The following is a 16,173-nucleotide window of genomic DNA, read 5'->3' on the forward strand; positions in this document are numbered from 1 at the left end:
TTATCATGTACTACCAGGTACAGGGTCTTGCATGTATGGGCCTAACAGTGTGGGCCCACTGCTCTTGAATGTGGTCCCTGCATGATTGGCAATGAAACTCAACAATTTGTAGTTTGCACACATCACTCCAAGTGTGGCAGTGCATGGTTTTATGCAGTGATATTGTCTCTTCAAGTAAATCAATAAAAAAAAATATTAATTCTCTCTCGGATCTTACTTATATTACAAATATTCTAGATAAAATAGGGACCATACATTGAAAAGATTGTACCTTAACATACAATATCATACACCAAGAGACCATTTACTATTCCTCCAATCCATAGTAAATGTCAGGAACTTACTTACCAAATCAACACATTGTTGAGTACCAAATCAACGCATTGTTGAGTACTAGTCCCTCCGATCCATACTACCTTAACGACAAGTAATTTCGGCCGGAGTGAGTACTAAATTCTCGACAATTATTATAAATCGGATGGAGTACTAATTAATAAGAGACGGTTCAATGGAGATGTTGATATAAAGTACAGCAGTTAGCAGTTTAGACTTTGAGAAAAAAATTAATAATCACATGAACTGTGGACTACTATGCATTTCATGCGTGTTCAAGATTTCGGGACTGTCAGTTATGATCCTGGCATAATTCAACTAGGTGTGAGTACCATTTTCAATAGGATAACATAATTGGTTGGCAATTCATTAAAATTTTAGCCCCATTCGGATGTGCAGATGGTGGGGGCTTCTAAACAATCAATAGTAATCCAGTCCATAACATATTAACATTAGTTTTGTCAAAAATTGATGGTTCATGGATTCGTAGGGAGTCTCCTAGCTTTGTATGTATAAACAACAGATCTACAGGTACAGGCCCACTAATAAATATCAATTTATCTAAACAAGAAGCAAAATTACACAGCCATATAGTATGCCTCCAACTTTTTTTATACTAATAATATTAAACTTACAAAGTCGGCGAGCCTCCACCAATGCAAATGTATGCAGCCCACATGTCCATGTCATAAAAATATGCTGCAAGATTCTCAGGTATATTCCACAGTAAACATTAGCTTTCTGTAGTTGTAACCAGGAAAGTGTGCCTCCTCATGTTTTGCCTAATTCATTGGTGCACACAGAAATGGAGCATTAATTAAGAAATTAATTGCTTTTTGGTGACGTAACATAAGCTAGTAACATGCATATGTTATTAGTCTATGTTACTACTTCAATAGTGGTTAGTAACATATTTGTGATAACATAAAAGCCTCATTTATTAACTTTATAGACTCATTGTATTTTGAGAAGTGTGATGTGATGTTAACATATCTAGTTACCCCAATTCTCTCTTTTCTCTTTAATAACATGACACGTCACCAAAATTGCTTAGTTGTCACTTTAGTTACCACCTTTGTTATTCCCACTATGACTAGTCTTACATCTTAAGCATGATCTGTAAAAATTTAATCAGGTAAAATATGCATTGGCTCCTGCCCATTATGATCCGACTGCGAGAGCATATCTGTGTGCTCCTATTGTACCTAGACTAAGAATCCACTACAGAGGTTAATTAGTTTTATTTAAACAATACGGACCATTTTGTAAGCAACGGAAGCACAAGGTATGTGCAACATCTGTTTCTAAAAAGATGTCAATATTTAAGGGCGCATTTGGCGCCAAAGTCTTTATGTTTTCTTCTTGAGAAGGGCAGCAGAGTAGATTTTCCTTTGGAATACTTAATTATGCGTCGTTAATATTTAACTAAACTTACTCCAACATTTCTTGTAAAGTTACAATTTTTGGGTATTATCGTGGTCTCCGAAATATAACATTAACTTCTAGTTAGAACATATATACAAAAAATTATATATCGTGAAAGCACTTTTTGAGAGATAGTTGTGATTTTCAAGTGTCGTCTAAGTATAATTAACCATAAAAATAGTCAATTTTTTTTGTTTTAGTTTAGTTTGAATCTAGCTATGCCTAAAATGCATGGTAGTAGCATTTTAGAGGCTAAAGATAGCAATCGATGAAACTGTGCCTGGATTCATATAATTAGTGTTTATACATACAATTTAAATATTTTATATATCTTATTACTCCCTCCAATTCATAATAAGTGCCTTGGATTTAAAACAAAGTTAGTACAAGTTTGTACAAATTCAAGACACTTATTATGGGTTAGAGGGAGTACGTTGTACTGATCGCATTCATATTCACGAGCTTCTTACTCTTGTTTTAAACAAAGCCGAGTTCACTTGTCAAGCTGATTTTTTGACCCGATTGTCAAGCTGATTAATTCCCATCTTCAGTGACACTGACAGATTTGGATGTAACTGTTGGCCTAGACACTGTAAAATCACCATAATATTGAGATCTCATTTGTAATATGGTAGGTGTTTATACAGTTTTTCTTAGATAAGGACTGACTTAAGAAAAGCAGCTTTATTGTCCCTCTTGTTCTTCTTTGCCTCTCAGTTCTTGTATGCTTTAGTTAGTCAACCCAAAACAGTTGGTGCTAGACGAGGATAAGACCATGCAAGAAGAAGAAAAATGACTAGAAGAAATATAGGTAAAGCAACATCACTAAGAGTGTCCTAATTGACCACCAGTTTTCTCTAGGAGCTATAACTATAACATTGAGCTCTTCCTTAGTTTCTCTATCAAATACTCCACTGCCACTAATAGCTCTCCAGACTCGAAATACGTATACGAGCAGTGCCCTTAATTCTTTTCCTGCCTAATCCTCCATTTTTTCGAAAATGAGGAACCTTCGGCCTTTGCATCAAAATGATGCACACGGCCAAAGCCTAATCCTTCTTAATGCGTAACACAGCTATTCCGTTTGCATATGCATGGGCACAGAAAGCTAATTAACACTCGATTAAGCTAATAGTAATTGCAATGTTAGGCCGGCAACCCATCTACGGGGGATTAATTATTAGAAGTTTCTTGGCAATCGGCAATCACAGTCGTTGAGAGTGTGTGCATGCGTGCCACAGCTCTTTCTTTTTGACTTAATACCGTTCCTATGGTGCATCCATCACTCGAAAGTAAAGAGCTTGTCACTATCTTTGGATGCAAGAAAGGAGCTTTGCTAGGCAGCCACTACACCCCCATCGACCTTCCTTTCTTCTCACCCCATGCACAAAGACAATACTATTTCCACCTTATATTCCGGAATTGTATTCTTTATGATCACCACATAGAAAATAAACTAAATTAAATAAACCTAACAGAAGGATCGGACGGCAACATGAGAAAACAAAAACAATGATCACAAATCCCCATGAACCGGAAATATATATTATCGCTCTAAAAGGCATCTGCCTAACCTCCTCCGAGAACATTGGCATATATATGTGCATTTCCTAACATGATTGGAAAAAATAGTTCTTTTGGAAGCCTAAAAAAAAGGCTAGGGCCATCTATGCATGGAGTACGTGTTAGTGGCAAAATTTGATAACCTAATCGAACAGAAAAAAAAACAAATGTTCTGTTTTAAAAGGGATGGCTAGTTCTTCTCCTAGAAAAAGGACCAGTTAATAATTAATTAAGATTTAAGAAGTGGGAGCTAGTTAAGTAAAGGGAGTTTAAGAAAGGCCATGTGGGCCGTGCCCTGTCTGGCAAAAGGAGCGCCATAAACGTGCTTCAATATGCTATCCAGCGGCCACTCGATTTTAGACTTTTGTTTTGCGCAATCTGCGTGCCTTCTCCGGCCACGTTTGAGGTTAGGTTTAACTTGAGAGCAATTGGTCTCTGTTTTGGGGAAAATATATCTGGCTCTGACTGGTAGGTCCTATGGTCTTGTCTGGGAATTTCCGATTGTGAATTTGTGATCGATCGATGTTGTGGCTCCAGGTGCATGCACCTTAATTTGGTTTTGACAAGGCTGCCAACTAACCAGCACTGCCATGATTTTATTCGATTCCTGGAAGGATAATCGACTTGGACCAAAGATTGAAAGCTGACAAAACGTGGGGTGGTGATTGTGGTGAACGAGGTGGGACGAGAGTTGTTGGAAGTAACATCTGAGACTCTGAGCTCTAGAAAAGAAAAGAAACGAAATTATTTATGGAGCACATGATCATGTATAGAATACAACTTCAGAAGTGGAAGCTTCAAATGGGAATGTATGTCCTCGATCGCAGGATCGGAGGTAGCAGAAAACAATCGAAATTTGGGAACTCCATGGGTGAATAAGAGATTATTCAAATATATACTCAGTCGGCAAGTGCAGAATTGAATTGACTGGAAAGAGCGTAAATTAGAAAGGGAAAATAGAAAGGAACGGACATTTTTGCAAAATGCACGTGTCCTCCGGGCCAAGCACCTGGTTGTAACCATAGGAAATAGAGAAAGGATTGTAATAATGGAATGGTGTATAAGTAAGACAATGGGAGATGCCAGGGGCATATATGTAAGACACGAGCTGAGGAACCAAGGACCAGCGCGCAAAACCTCAAACAAATTTGGACCATTTCTCGATTTGTGCGTGTCATCCTTGCGCAGGGGCCATGTTAATCTTATCTGTATCGTTCCAATTTTATCGGATGTCCCCGAAGGGACGAGGCAGGAGCTAGCGCTCTGTTTATAAACAGGTCTGGATCTTTCACGATGGGCGATGTGGGACTAAACGAGGGTCCTCTGCTGCACACGTTAAGCGCCACGAAGTCGCGGGAGCGGGCTGCAGTCTAACAATAAGCAGGCCGAATGTGCACGTGGGCCATGTATATTCCCCACCTGCTGGCCCAATTAATGAAGCGAGCTTTCCTTCAAATTGGGAAAAAAAGAGTAATGAAGCCAAGCGTCTATGTTTTCCACGCGGTGCTAAAATGGCAATTCAGCCTTTGGAAATTGGAACGAACATGTCATCTAGGTCAATGTTCAAATAATCTTCGGTCCTATCACTGCCCGATGCAGCTGCGGTTGCGAGAAAAAATGGTTCAATGGACGGATAAATAAATAAATACTTGTCCGGCAGTCATCGCTGGGATGGAATAACGGACGAAAAAAAAAACTGAAATGATGCCGAAACCATGCAGCAAAATAGGTGATTTCAGCTGGTAATTGACATTCGTAAACCAGTGAATGGAGCAAAAGGCGAATGCACCAGCCGGGAATCGAACCCGGGTCTGTACCGTGGCAGGGTACTATTCTACCACTAGACCACTGGTGCTTGCTTGATTCTACCATTCCTGAGATTTTTCCTAGTTAGTTGTTTATGATAATAATTACTAAGTGTAACTGAACGTTATCTGCCACTGCAAACAGACGTTGAGACGATGCTTGGCTTTCTCTTTGCTTTCCTCCTCTTCCTAGATGATGAAAGGCAACGGTCAAGTAGCTGTACATGGTTACGCCCTATGAAAACAAACTGAACACTGGGTACGGAAGCACATACATACAAGTCACAAGTGCCTTGATTACAATGCATCAAAATGCTAAATCAAGAGCATCTAGCTCACAAACCCTTCAGGCCACTCCCAATGCATAGTCTCTTAAGAAGTGTCTCTTAGTTTACAATAAATGCCAAAAGACAACCTTTCCAATGCATTGTCTCTTATATGTTGTCTCTTGTGAGCTTACAATTAATTAGAATTGGGATTAGTACTTGCACCTCAACATTGTGGCTTATTTGTGACAAAACCAACATATAAAACATTTCATACAAATAAATCATGCTATTTGTGACATGAACCAACACATCAAAGTAGTTCGTACTAACTGAAATTATAAATTGAACGCAAAACCGAAGTCTCTTCCGGGTGCAGTTTGGGCAACAAACAAAAACAAATAGCAGCTAACAGATTGCATTCTTATTGAGCTCTTCTACCGTACCCCAAAATTAATTAGGACCGTCCATTTTGTTTGATCTAAAGGTAGAGATTAGTTGTTACTCCTAACTACTCCAGTTTAGATACGTGGAGTATCATCTCGGTCAGGACGGAGTATCAAAACCTGGAGGGCAAAAACATAACAAAATGTCAGAACGAGAGACTGAGAGTAGGAAGCGGCCGGCGAGGACGGGGAGGAGGCGCCGGCTGGCAAGGGCGGGGAGGCGGCAGCCGGGGCGGGCAGGCAGGCGGCGGCGGCGGGCACGGGTTGAGAGGCGATGGCGGCTGGCAGGATTGAGAGAAACGGTATCGGGAGAAAGATAAATCGTTTTTTTACTTATTATAACGCGAAAAGTCGAAACTGCCCTCCTCTAATACTCTATCGGATCTGTGTGGAGTATTAGGTACAGTAGATTCTGCCTTCTTATTAGGTACTGTAGCTGCTTCCTCTAGACCACACAAACCATGCCAAATACTCCAACTCCAGCTAACAGATTGAAGAGGTGAAAATTGCAAAAGTTCACCGAATAGACTTGGCATTCTGCTCCAACTCCAGCTAACAATGCCAAGTACTCCAAGTCTCCAGCTGCAGCTAAACAGCTAACAGATTGGGACGGAGTAGCAGCTAACAAATTGCAGCGCCCTCCGTGGAGAAGCAGGACGCAAAGCAGCCCAACTCGACGAGGCGCCGCCAGAAAGGAGACGAAAGGAAACCAGAATGATTCGGCGCCCGACGGCCAGATCCAGCACACAGGCCCACAAACCTCTCGCTACTGTGGTCTAATTCCTGGATGAGGCGACGAGGAAGATGGAAGGGGCCGGGGTGTGCTGCGACTGAGATCAACAGAGGAAAAGCGGGGAATTGGACAGGAGGGTGGCCGGGATTGGTGCATCAAGGGGAGGGCGCGCGGAGGAGAACTGCGGCAAGGACGGCGGAGGCCCTATTGCGGGAGGAGCAGCGAGGATTTGGAGTTGGGCCAGTTTCCATCGGGGAAGAAAGGAAAAGGAACTGCTGGCCGCACGGGATCAAGGAGAGTAAGTAGGTGCGTTGGTTACCGAGCTATGGGACGTCGTTTACACAAGAATCGTTTCTTTGCTTTTTTGCAATAACTGCAATGACACATCGGCATTTTTCCTATGTTCCTGAGCCAAGAGTCAAGCACAAGAATCGTTTTTTGCTTATTTGCAATAACTGCAACAGAATACAGCTCTAACTTACTCGTCCCTCAGAAAACTGTCGTATTTGTTCCTAACTGCAAATCGCCGTTTGGATAGCAGGGTATACCGGAGTTGTTGCAGGTGGCGCCGTCCTACCTCATCCGTCGGAGCAAGAAGAGGACGCCCGCAGGCTGCGGAGAGGGCCGGCAGGAGCTGCTGTCCGATCTCACGCGGGTCGTCCCGACGGCGGCAGACGTCGTCGAGCGTGAGGAAGTTGGGCTGGGCCGAGCGTCGGCGAGCTAGTGCTGAAGGAGAGAGCGAGCGAGGCGGCGGCGGCGGCTTCATCCACCATCGCGGGGACTCGTCGAGCATGAGGACGTTGGGCTGGGCCGAGCGCCGGCGAGCCAGTGCTGAAGGAGGGAGCGAGCGCGGCGGCGGCTTCATCCACAAGTCTTACTTGTTGCGAGAGACGGATAGGTGAAAAGGAGCATCCGTGTGAGAGCATAGCTGAAAAAAATTGAAAAAAGATGAAACGACATGATTACCAAACACACACAATAATTGGACCCGGACTGTGTATGCTTATAAAGGTCAAAGGACCTGGTTATGAAGGCATGGAATAGTACAAGGATCTGGCTGTAATACACTACTACATTGGAAGGGCGTAAAAAAGAACACCAACACAACGTACAGGGACCAGTGCGCAAAACCTCAAAAAAATTTGGACCATTTCTCGATTTGTGCGTGTCATCCTTGCGCAGGGGCCATGCTAATCTTCTCTGTATCGTTCCAATTTTATCGGATGTCCCCGAAGGGACGAAACAGTAGCTAGCGCTCTGTTTATAAACTGCTTGGCACCACTGTCGTTTGCCGATGTGGGACTAAACACAAGTTCTCCACTGCGCGCGGCAAGCGCCCGGAGTCCGCAGGACGCTTTCGAAACGAGAGCTGGGCCACAACCGCGTTTCCTTCCCGCATCTCGGCCCAACTTAACGAAGTGGGCTGAACTAACCTGCGACTTATTTCTTCCAGGCTTTTCGCTACCCAGTCTTTTAAGCTTCCCGCCACGCCGCCCCCCAGGCTTCCCGCCAAACCCCCTCCTCTTATCCCCAATCTTCCCGCCATTCCTCCCCCAAACCCTCCCATTTCCCTCTCTCCGCGTATCTCCTCCTCCCCGCCGCCGCCGCCATGGCCGCCGGGACGAAGACCGTCGACTACGCCGGCGAAAGAGGTACGTCTCCTCTCCCCCGCCCTCCCCCTTCCAGAAGCTTCTGGAACCTTCTGCCGCGACCTTTCTTGGAAACCCTCGAGCGTCTCCTGACGGCCGCGTTGGTCTCGTGGTGTTTGTTTCTCCTTCCCCCTGCAGCGCTCGCCAAGGACTTCCTCACCAACTTCGCCGGCCCTCATGGCGAGCCCAAGTACCAGAACATGCTGGTAATGATCTCTCACCTCGCATTCTAGGGCCTCCAAGATCTTGTGTTATTTGTTCACACTGATTTTGTTGTTAATCGAAGTGTCATATGCAATTCCAGCAAGACATCGCGAACCGGAAGACTCGCGCGGTCCAGATCGAGCTGGACGACCTGTTCCATGTACGAATTCCTGATTTAATATTTTTTGGGAGATGTATCTGCGGGTGCAGGATCTGATTTTGGTTGTGTTGGGTGCGCAGTATAAGGATCTGGACGAGGAGTTCCTGCAGAGGGTCACTGAGAACACCAAGCGTTACATCGGCATATTTGCGGAGGCTGTCGATGAGCTAATGCCGGAGCCCACGGAGGCGTTCACTGTCGACGAAGACAGGGACATCTTGATGACGCAGCGCGTGGATGAAGGGGCTGATGGAGGTTCTGATGGCACGGATCCCCTTCAGAGGATGCCGCCAGAGATCAAACGGTTCTTGTGAGTACTGGCATAATGCCCCTAGAAGCAACTAGGTTCCTCTTAATTCTTAACAAATCGACATGTTATAGAGTTGGCTAAGCAAAATATTTGCTGATACCACAGAATTTAAACTGCATTGACAAAGTATATGTTGTATTTGGGTGATTGCCTGGGATGTATAGGTTTATACTCTAGGAATAAAAAATATCTCGCTTGTTAGATCATGTAGCAGTAGACAGTAGTTGCCTGCCTCCCCCAGCCGTCAGCCGACCTATGCAGATAATCCCAGCAATTCCTGAAACAGTTGCTGCTTTCATGGATACTGATGTATGATAAAATATTAGTGTGATATGGACATTTGCCATCTTGCATTCTTGCCAAGACTTTCTTGCTGATTTCACAGGAACTTGTATTTACCTAATTCAGTAGCAATGACCCACCGGAATAATCCCCCAATTTTTTCGTTTGGGTTATCCAATCAGGCAGTTGTGCTTTTTTATCTAACATCTGAAATGGTCTTGATATTGCAGTGAGGTCTATATCAAGGCATTCTCGAAGGCGACTCCCCTCACCATCAGGCAAGTGAAGGCATCAAATATTGGACAGCTTGTGAAAATATCTGGCATTGTCACTCGTTGCTCAGATGTGAAGCCCCTGATGCAGGTGGCTGTTTATACATGTGAAGAATGTGGTTTTGAGATATACCAGGTAATTCATCCGGTTTTAAGTTCCCATTCCTGATATGCCCATTTGTCAAACGCTTGTGTAAACAATCCTCATATACTGGTTTAGATTGTGTTACTCCTTAGCTGTCCTCAGTATCTTGGATAGTATTAATGTATTATAGTAGGCTTGTAGTGGCATCTACCTAGCATGATCATTGAAAGACTATTTTTATCTGCAGTAGGCTCCTAGAGCAAATGGGCAGAACGATAATTCAAAAAGCCTTTTTGTTGTTGATTTTTTTGTGAGTGTTTTGTTGTTGAATTTGACAGGAAGTGACGGCTAGAGTCTTTATGCCTCTCTTTGAATGCCCATCTCAACGATGCAAACTGAACAAAGCGAAGGGGAATCTAATCCTTCAACTGCGAGCATCAAAATTTCTTAAATTTCAGGAGGTAATAATGTTTCTCCACAGTTTAGTGGACAAGGCTAACTCTACTTAATGGAATGGAAAAAAGCTTGTCCAAATCCAAGCATATTACAGATTTCCACTCAATCAAACAACTGCAACCTTTTCTTGCAGGTGAAGCTCCAAGAACTATCAGAGCATGTGCCAAAGGGACACATCCCACGTTCTCTAACTGCCCACCTCAGAGGAGAGCTAACTAGAAAGGTAAAACAAATCACAACTTTCTTTTTGCTTTGAGCAGTTCTCTTCTTTTGCTGAAAGCCATGAAATCACTATCTCTTTTCTTTTCCTTATAGCCATGCATTTTTCCACACTACATTAGATCCATTTGATTCCAAACAAAGTTGGATTCTGCTTTTCCATTGCTAAATAGTCCAGTAACTTAATGCTGGTTCATGCGTGTTAATAGCTCATTGCAGATATTCAATTTCTTTGCAGTACTATTTCTTGAACTCCCGTGATCTATAACAAGTACTGACTGTTGTCATTATCAGGTTGCACCTGGAGACGTCGTTGAGATGTCAGGCGTTTTTCTCCCCATGCCTTACTTTGGGTTCCGAGCCATGCGTGCAGGATTGGTTGCTGATACCTACTTGGAAGCGATGTCAATTACCCATTTCAAGAAAAAATATGAAGAGTACAGCCTCCCACCCTATTGACATGAACTCTATCACCTTGCCTTCAGCACCATTTGATGTTCGAAATTTTCTATAAACTATAACAGATATGAACTTAAAGGTGATGAACAAGAACAAATTGACCGACTGGCTGAGGATGGTGATATTTATAGCAAGCTATCAAAATCATTGGCACCTGAAATATTTGGACATGAAGACGTCAAGAAAGCACTGCTGTTACTACTTGTTGGCGCACCTCACCGGAAGCTTGCAGATGGCATGAAGGTATGCATCCTGTTGGCAGTGGGAATGACTTGTTTTTAACAAATTTGCTCTCTGATGGCTCACAAACTTGCTATGTGTACGTGCAGATCAGAGGAGACCTGCACATATGTCTGATGGGAGATCCTGGTGTTGCAAAGAGTCAACTTCTAAAGCATATTATCAATGTCGCCCCAAGAGGAGTGTATACCACAGGGCGTGGGAGCAGTGGTGTTGGTCTTACTGCTGCTGTCCAAAAAGATCCAGTTACAAATGAGTTTGTCCTCGAGGGAGGGGCACTGGTATGATTTAGATCTTATGATGATGACACTGAAAATGCAATCTTGTGTGAATTTGCTTCCTAACACTAAAACTGTACTAACACATATTTATACTAAGCATACTAATAATTATTCTCATAATGCACTCCTGGGTTTCAGGTACTGGCAGATATGGGTATTTGTGCAATCGATGAATTTGACAAGATGGAAGAGTCTGACAGGACAGCAATTCATGAGGTGATGGAGCAGCAAACAGTTAGCATAGCCAAGGCTGGTATCACCACCTCGCTTAATGCAAGAACTGCAGTTCTGGCTGCTGCTAATCCAGCATGGTAAGATTTGATCTGAAACATCATCTTCTCTAGAGAATAGTTCTGGAAAGCTATGTTGATTGTAACGGAGGCCATTGTTTTTATTCATTCAGGGGAAGATATGATATGAGGAGGACTCCGGCTGAAAACATTAATCTTCCTCCAGCACTTCTGTCACGTTTCGACCTCCTTTGGTTGATCCTGGATCGAGCGGACATGGAAAATGATCTTGAAATGGCAAGACATGTTGTTCATGTACATCAAAATCTTGAATCACCGGCACTTGGGTTCACACCACTTGAACCATCTGTTCTTAGGCAAGTATAGTCTTCCTACACATGTGTTACTTTAGTTGTGCTAATCCAGAAAAATTAAACTTCAATTGCCGGAATTTTTTACCTTCTTGAATGTGAAATCAATATAGTATACTTTGCGAAATTATAAAATCAAGCAATCTGAAATAAGAGCATTCTTTGTTGTTATCTTTGCATTATAGTAGATTTAACAATCTTCATGTGATCACAGAGCATATATATCTGCTGCAAGAAGAGTCATTCCTTCTGTTCCTCGAGATCTTGAGGAATACATTGCAACTGCCTATTCAAGCATCCGCCAAGAGGAAGCCAAATCAAATGCACCACATTCTTACACAACTATCAGGACACTTTTGAGCATAGTCCGTATTTCAATTGTAAGTAAATTTAAAACCATGTTTTTTGGTGTAAACCCTGGGTTTGAAAAATCTTTTTCAAACATGATTCTCCTTGCTTGTTTCAGGCCCTGGCAAGACTTCGATTTTCAGAAACTGTTGCTCAGAGTGACGTCGATGAAGCACTGCGGCTGATGCAGATGTCAAAGTACTCGCTCTACTCTGATGACCGCCAGCGGTCTGGCCTCGACGCGATCTCTGACATATACTCCATCCTGAGAGATGAAGCAGCAAGGACAAGCAGCATGGACGTGAGATATGCTCATGCTCTTAACTTGATCTCCAGAAAGGTATAATCTCTACCCAGTACCCACTGATACCAGCAGTTCTACAACTCAGTGTGCCCCATTACTAACATAAATTCACTCCTGCTCGTATGTTTCCTATAAACAGGGGTACAGTGAGGCTCAGCTGAAGGAATGCCTGGAGGAGTATGCATCCCTGAACGTGTGGCAGATCCATCAGAGCACCTTCGACATCCACTTCATCGACGCCTGATGCTGGCATGGAGGGTGTGGTGCTTCATGTTCTATGACCAGGGCGAGGGACGCCATTGATCTGAGACCTGACAAGATTGTGAAAGTGTAGTGATAGTGAGAAATGTACTAGTCGTGCCCACCTTTGGAGAAGTCTTTCTCCTTTTTTTTTCCAGTAATTTCACCGGTCAACACTTAGACACTTGAGTGTATATGTAATTCTGTTGTTTTTCTTTACCCAGTTAGTTTCCAGGCATCATTGAATTTCTGCTCTTTTATTGGTGCAGAAAAATACTTTAAGCTGATTCTTTCCAAGTTGCTTGAAAGTTCAAACCTTAATTTGATATTTCTGATCTATTAGTCACTTAAAAAAACAATACGCACGAGAAACTTTAAAAATACTTTGGAAAAAACAAAATTTATATTTGCTCTATGGGTAACCAAGGAGAACTATTATATGTTTTTAGTAGCATATATTTGTCAAGTCGGTTCCTAACATGTTCATATGTTCTGCTAAAAACATACTGCTATGCATTTAAATTATGTTCAGGTTGTTGGCTAATGCAAATAACTAGAGCACTATTATTATGCAGAAATATAAATTTGTAAAGAGTAATTCTCAAGATTTTGTGTGATGCACCATATGCCCCCCTAAGCCCTGACAAGCAATCCATCTTGTTAGAGGGTGACCAGTTAAATGAGGTAAAAACGAAATAAAGGCCTTAATTCTAGTAAAAATCTGAAGGAAATTCTAAGTCTGGCAAACTTCGTCACTTGAGGAATACAAACCTTGCATTCAGTCAAGTCATGCAAAAATCAAGATGTGCTTTGTCTTTAGATGTTTCTCATACTTGTATTTCTGAGGAAACATATAATTCCATCTCAGGTGCTACTCCATTACAAACTCTTGAGCAATAGAAACTTTGCACTCAGTCAAGTCTTAGAAAAAACAAGCTCCTAATTTGACGAATGGTCATTGATCATAGTGTTTACCCCCCGTCCAACTCATCATCAAATTACGTGCGCTAGATTCGAGCACCACCGGACCAACACAGAATTCAGGCGCCAACCTGCATATTCACCCAGCTTCCCAGCAACTCATGGCTTTAGACATCTCCCATATCTATATACTAAAACACTGTACTAATGACAGACTATTAACAGTAAGCCGCAAACGAACAGCCCTGAATCCCAAATGTAGCCACGCAGCGCAGACACTCGGGTCACCACGACAGTTGGCAGTAGTTATCGTAGTCACAGAAGGGGATGATCGTCAGCGTCCTGATCCTACCGCACTTGGCAAACAGGGCACATTCGACAGAGATATTGTAGCAGTCGCTCACGTGAAGAAGCTCCAGGCGAGGACAGATGTCGACGGTCTCCATCAGCGTGGTGTTGGTGATGCTGCAGTCAACGAGTGTAAGGCTCTTGAGAGACGGGGACCTGCATATGCACGCGATTGAGGACAGTTAACAACCAGCTGACACACTTGTGATCGATTATCAGGAACTGAGATCGATCAATCTGTTGAAATTCTGGAACTCAGAAAAGCAATCTATCAAAGCACCTTTCCGCAATGTACTCCAGGAGCTCGTCGTCGACGAACAGGTCGGCCGCGAACGTCTCAAGCCGTCCATCGGCACGGTCCATGGCTATCTTCGCCATTGTGCGCAGGAAATGTTTGTTCTTGAGCACGGCATTGTTGTTGCTGTTCAGGTGCTTCATGTCCAGGGACCGCCAGAGGAGATCAGGCAGCTTGGCAGCCTCGAGCCATGAGTGGCAAACGAGGCCCGCACCCATGAGGACCTCAACAGGCGCGAGCTTAGCAAAGATCGACGTGAGCAAGTCCATAGGCAGCTTTGACCAGTCTGTTTCCATTTCCATGGTAGCGCAACGGAAGAGAATCTCTGACGGGCACTACAACACAACGTTTATTGCGTAAGGCAAGAACATTCTAAAAGAGAGTGCAGTCACATAAAAAAGTCGATAACATAGCCTATGCCAAAAGAGAAAAGATATGATATACATAGGAGATACTAGAAGTTATCTGCTGTGCATATCTAGTAATTCGTGCGAAACATGTGCATACATGTTATCATCCTCAGATTTGAGCATATAAATTTTGTCGTCCTCAAACTTCTAAAATATGTTCTTGGTGACAGGGACATGGGTAAGCATCATCGATCTCTGTCTACTGGCATGGGACCCAAGATTACCTCATTCCTTCTCCAGTTCCCAATTTGCAACATCTGTTGGATTCGAAGCTCAGATCTAATTCTGAGCGAATTTTGTGGTGATTCCTCTTTCAAACTCTAATTCAGTACAGGTCCTCAATGGAATGCAGTCCTGTATCCTGGTTCTCAACCGTTTAGAGAGAGGAGATCATTTTATCCAATGGATTCCAATCCAGGTTCATTACCGAAATTTTACTGCATCCCTAATGGTGATAAGTACAACTGGTAATGGAACGGAGACCATAATAAATCTGGCAACTAAGAATGGAAAGTGCAAAGAATCTTGCTCAATTTTAACACCATTTCTGAACCTAGCGAAGCGAGACCCTACTTCAGAATCTAAACAGAACAAATTGGAAAGCAATGACTATTATCCAGTACTCCAAACCAGATTGGGGACGGGTAACGCAAAGGAAGGGTTCCCCACTAACCGCGGCCCAAAATGGATTTTATATACGAAATCAAGACCAAGACCAAGATCAAGATCAACGGCTTCCGCAACGGAGTTTTGATGCGTATTCTCGGAAAAGCTACCAAGAATCCTTTCTAATGCCTCCCACAGGGAACGTATACATGTGAAGGACGTGTGCTCCATCGATTGGGAGGAGAATCAGAGCAGAAAGATTGGGGAAAAGATAGAAGCAGTTCACCTCAACAACAAAAAAAGATTGGAGGGAAAGACGAAACCAACCGCGGGGAAGAGATGAAGTAGCGGAAATCTTAGGTCGCCCGAGAACTTGCTCGCTCCCGGCTTCCTGTCGCCGCTTGGGAAGATTGAGGGTTTTCGCTTGAGCCGTCGCCGGTGGTGAGGCAGAGGCTGCAGGGTTTGGGAGTCCAGAATTGTGTTTCTTTAGGCTGTCAAAAAATATCCTATTCTTTTTCCTCGGAATAGCTTTTTTTCTTAGGCTAAACTACCGAGTTTATTAAGGCCCGTTAAGTCCTCGGAATAGTTTTGAGTACGATGCTTGAGTAGTACGACGAATCTTGTACGATTCAACTGCAAACCATCCAAATTGAAAGAAGAGTAAAATGCATTAACGGTCACCGAACTTCCCTCGATTCTTCATTTAGTTACTGTATTTTAAAAACTAAAAGTTACGGTCCGTGAATTTGACAAATTTCATGTACGGTCACGGTGATCATATTTTGCATGTATGAGTCCGTAGCCTGTGCCAGCTCAACCTGAATTTTGGCATTTTGCCTCTTGAAAAAAAACATGCAAAAATGGGCTTCGGTGCTCATGGATTATTTTTTGGGGGTAAAAAATGCAAGAATT

At 43.1% G+C, this 16,173-nt stretch overlaps 2 protein-coding genes and 3 non-coding genes across 5 annotated transcripts; 1 reads left to right on the forward strand and 4 right to left on the reverse strand.

The window, feature by feature from the left end:
• Window positions 1-4,463: 4,463 nt before the first annotated feature.
• On the reverse strand, window positions 4,464-4,566 carry LOC112269030. The gene has a single exon (XR_002960621.1). It is a non-coding gene; the product is annotated as a U6 spliceosomal RNA (small nuclear RNA).
• Window positions 4,567-5,105: 539 nt separating this feature from the next.
• TRNAG-GCC lies at window positions 5,106-5,176 on the reverse strand. Its single transcript has one exon. It is a non-coding gene; the product is annotated as a tRNA-Gly (tRNA).
• Window positions 5,177-7,707: 2,531 nt separating this feature from the next.
• Window positions 7,708-7,810, reverse strand: LOC112269023. The gene has a single exon (XR_002960614.1). It is a non-coding gene; the product is annotated as a U6 spliceosomal RNA (small nuclear RNA).
• Window positions 7,811-8,082: 272 nt separating this feature from the next.
• Window positions 8,083-12,989, forward strand: LOC100834667 (DNA replication licensing factor MCM7). Its single transcript, XM_003579212.4, has 15 exons — window positions 8,083-8,223; window positions 8,359-8,426; window positions 8,525-8,584; window positions 8,665-8,894; window positions 9,407-9,584; window positions 9,872-9,994; window positions 10,123-10,212; window positions 10,503-10,645; window positions 10,733-10,910; window positions 10,997-11,188; window positions 11,327-11,499; window positions 11,592-11,795; window positions 12,004-12,169; window positions 12,256-12,477; window positions 12,581-12,989. The coding sequence occupies exons 1-15, from the start codon at window positions 8,181-8,183 to the stop codon at window positions 12,683-12,685; spliced, it is 2,175 nt and encodes a 724-aa protein (XP_003579260.1). The 5' UTR covers window positions 8,083-8,180; the 3' UTR covers window positions 12,686-12,989.
• A 448-nt stretch (window positions 12,990-13,437) lies between these two features.
• Window positions 13,438-15,767, reverse strand: LOC104584370 (putative F-box/LRR-repeat protein 22). The gene is made up of 3 exons (XM_010238865.2): window positions 15,589-15,767; window positions 14,231-14,580; window positions 13,438-14,106 (listed from the first exon to the last, which is right to left on the reverse strand). The coding sequence occupies exons 2-3, from the start codon at window positions 14,545-14,547 to the stop codon at window positions 13,887-13,889; spliced, it is 537 nt and encodes a 178-aa protein (XP_010237167.1). The 5' UTR covers window positions 14,548-14,580; window positions 15,589-15,767; the 3' UTR covers window positions 13,438-13,886.
• Window positions 15,768-16,173: the final 406 nt, after the last annotated feature.

Source organism: Brachypodium distachyon, chromosome 4 (genome assembly GCF_000005505.3).
Source record: "Brachypodium distachyon strain Bd21 chromosome 4, Brachypodium_distachyon_v3.0, whole genome shotgun sequence".
Taxonomy (NCBI): domain Eukaryota; kingdom Viridiplantae; phylum Streptophyta; class Magnoliopsida; order Poales; family Poaceae; genus Brachypodium; species Brachypodium distachyon.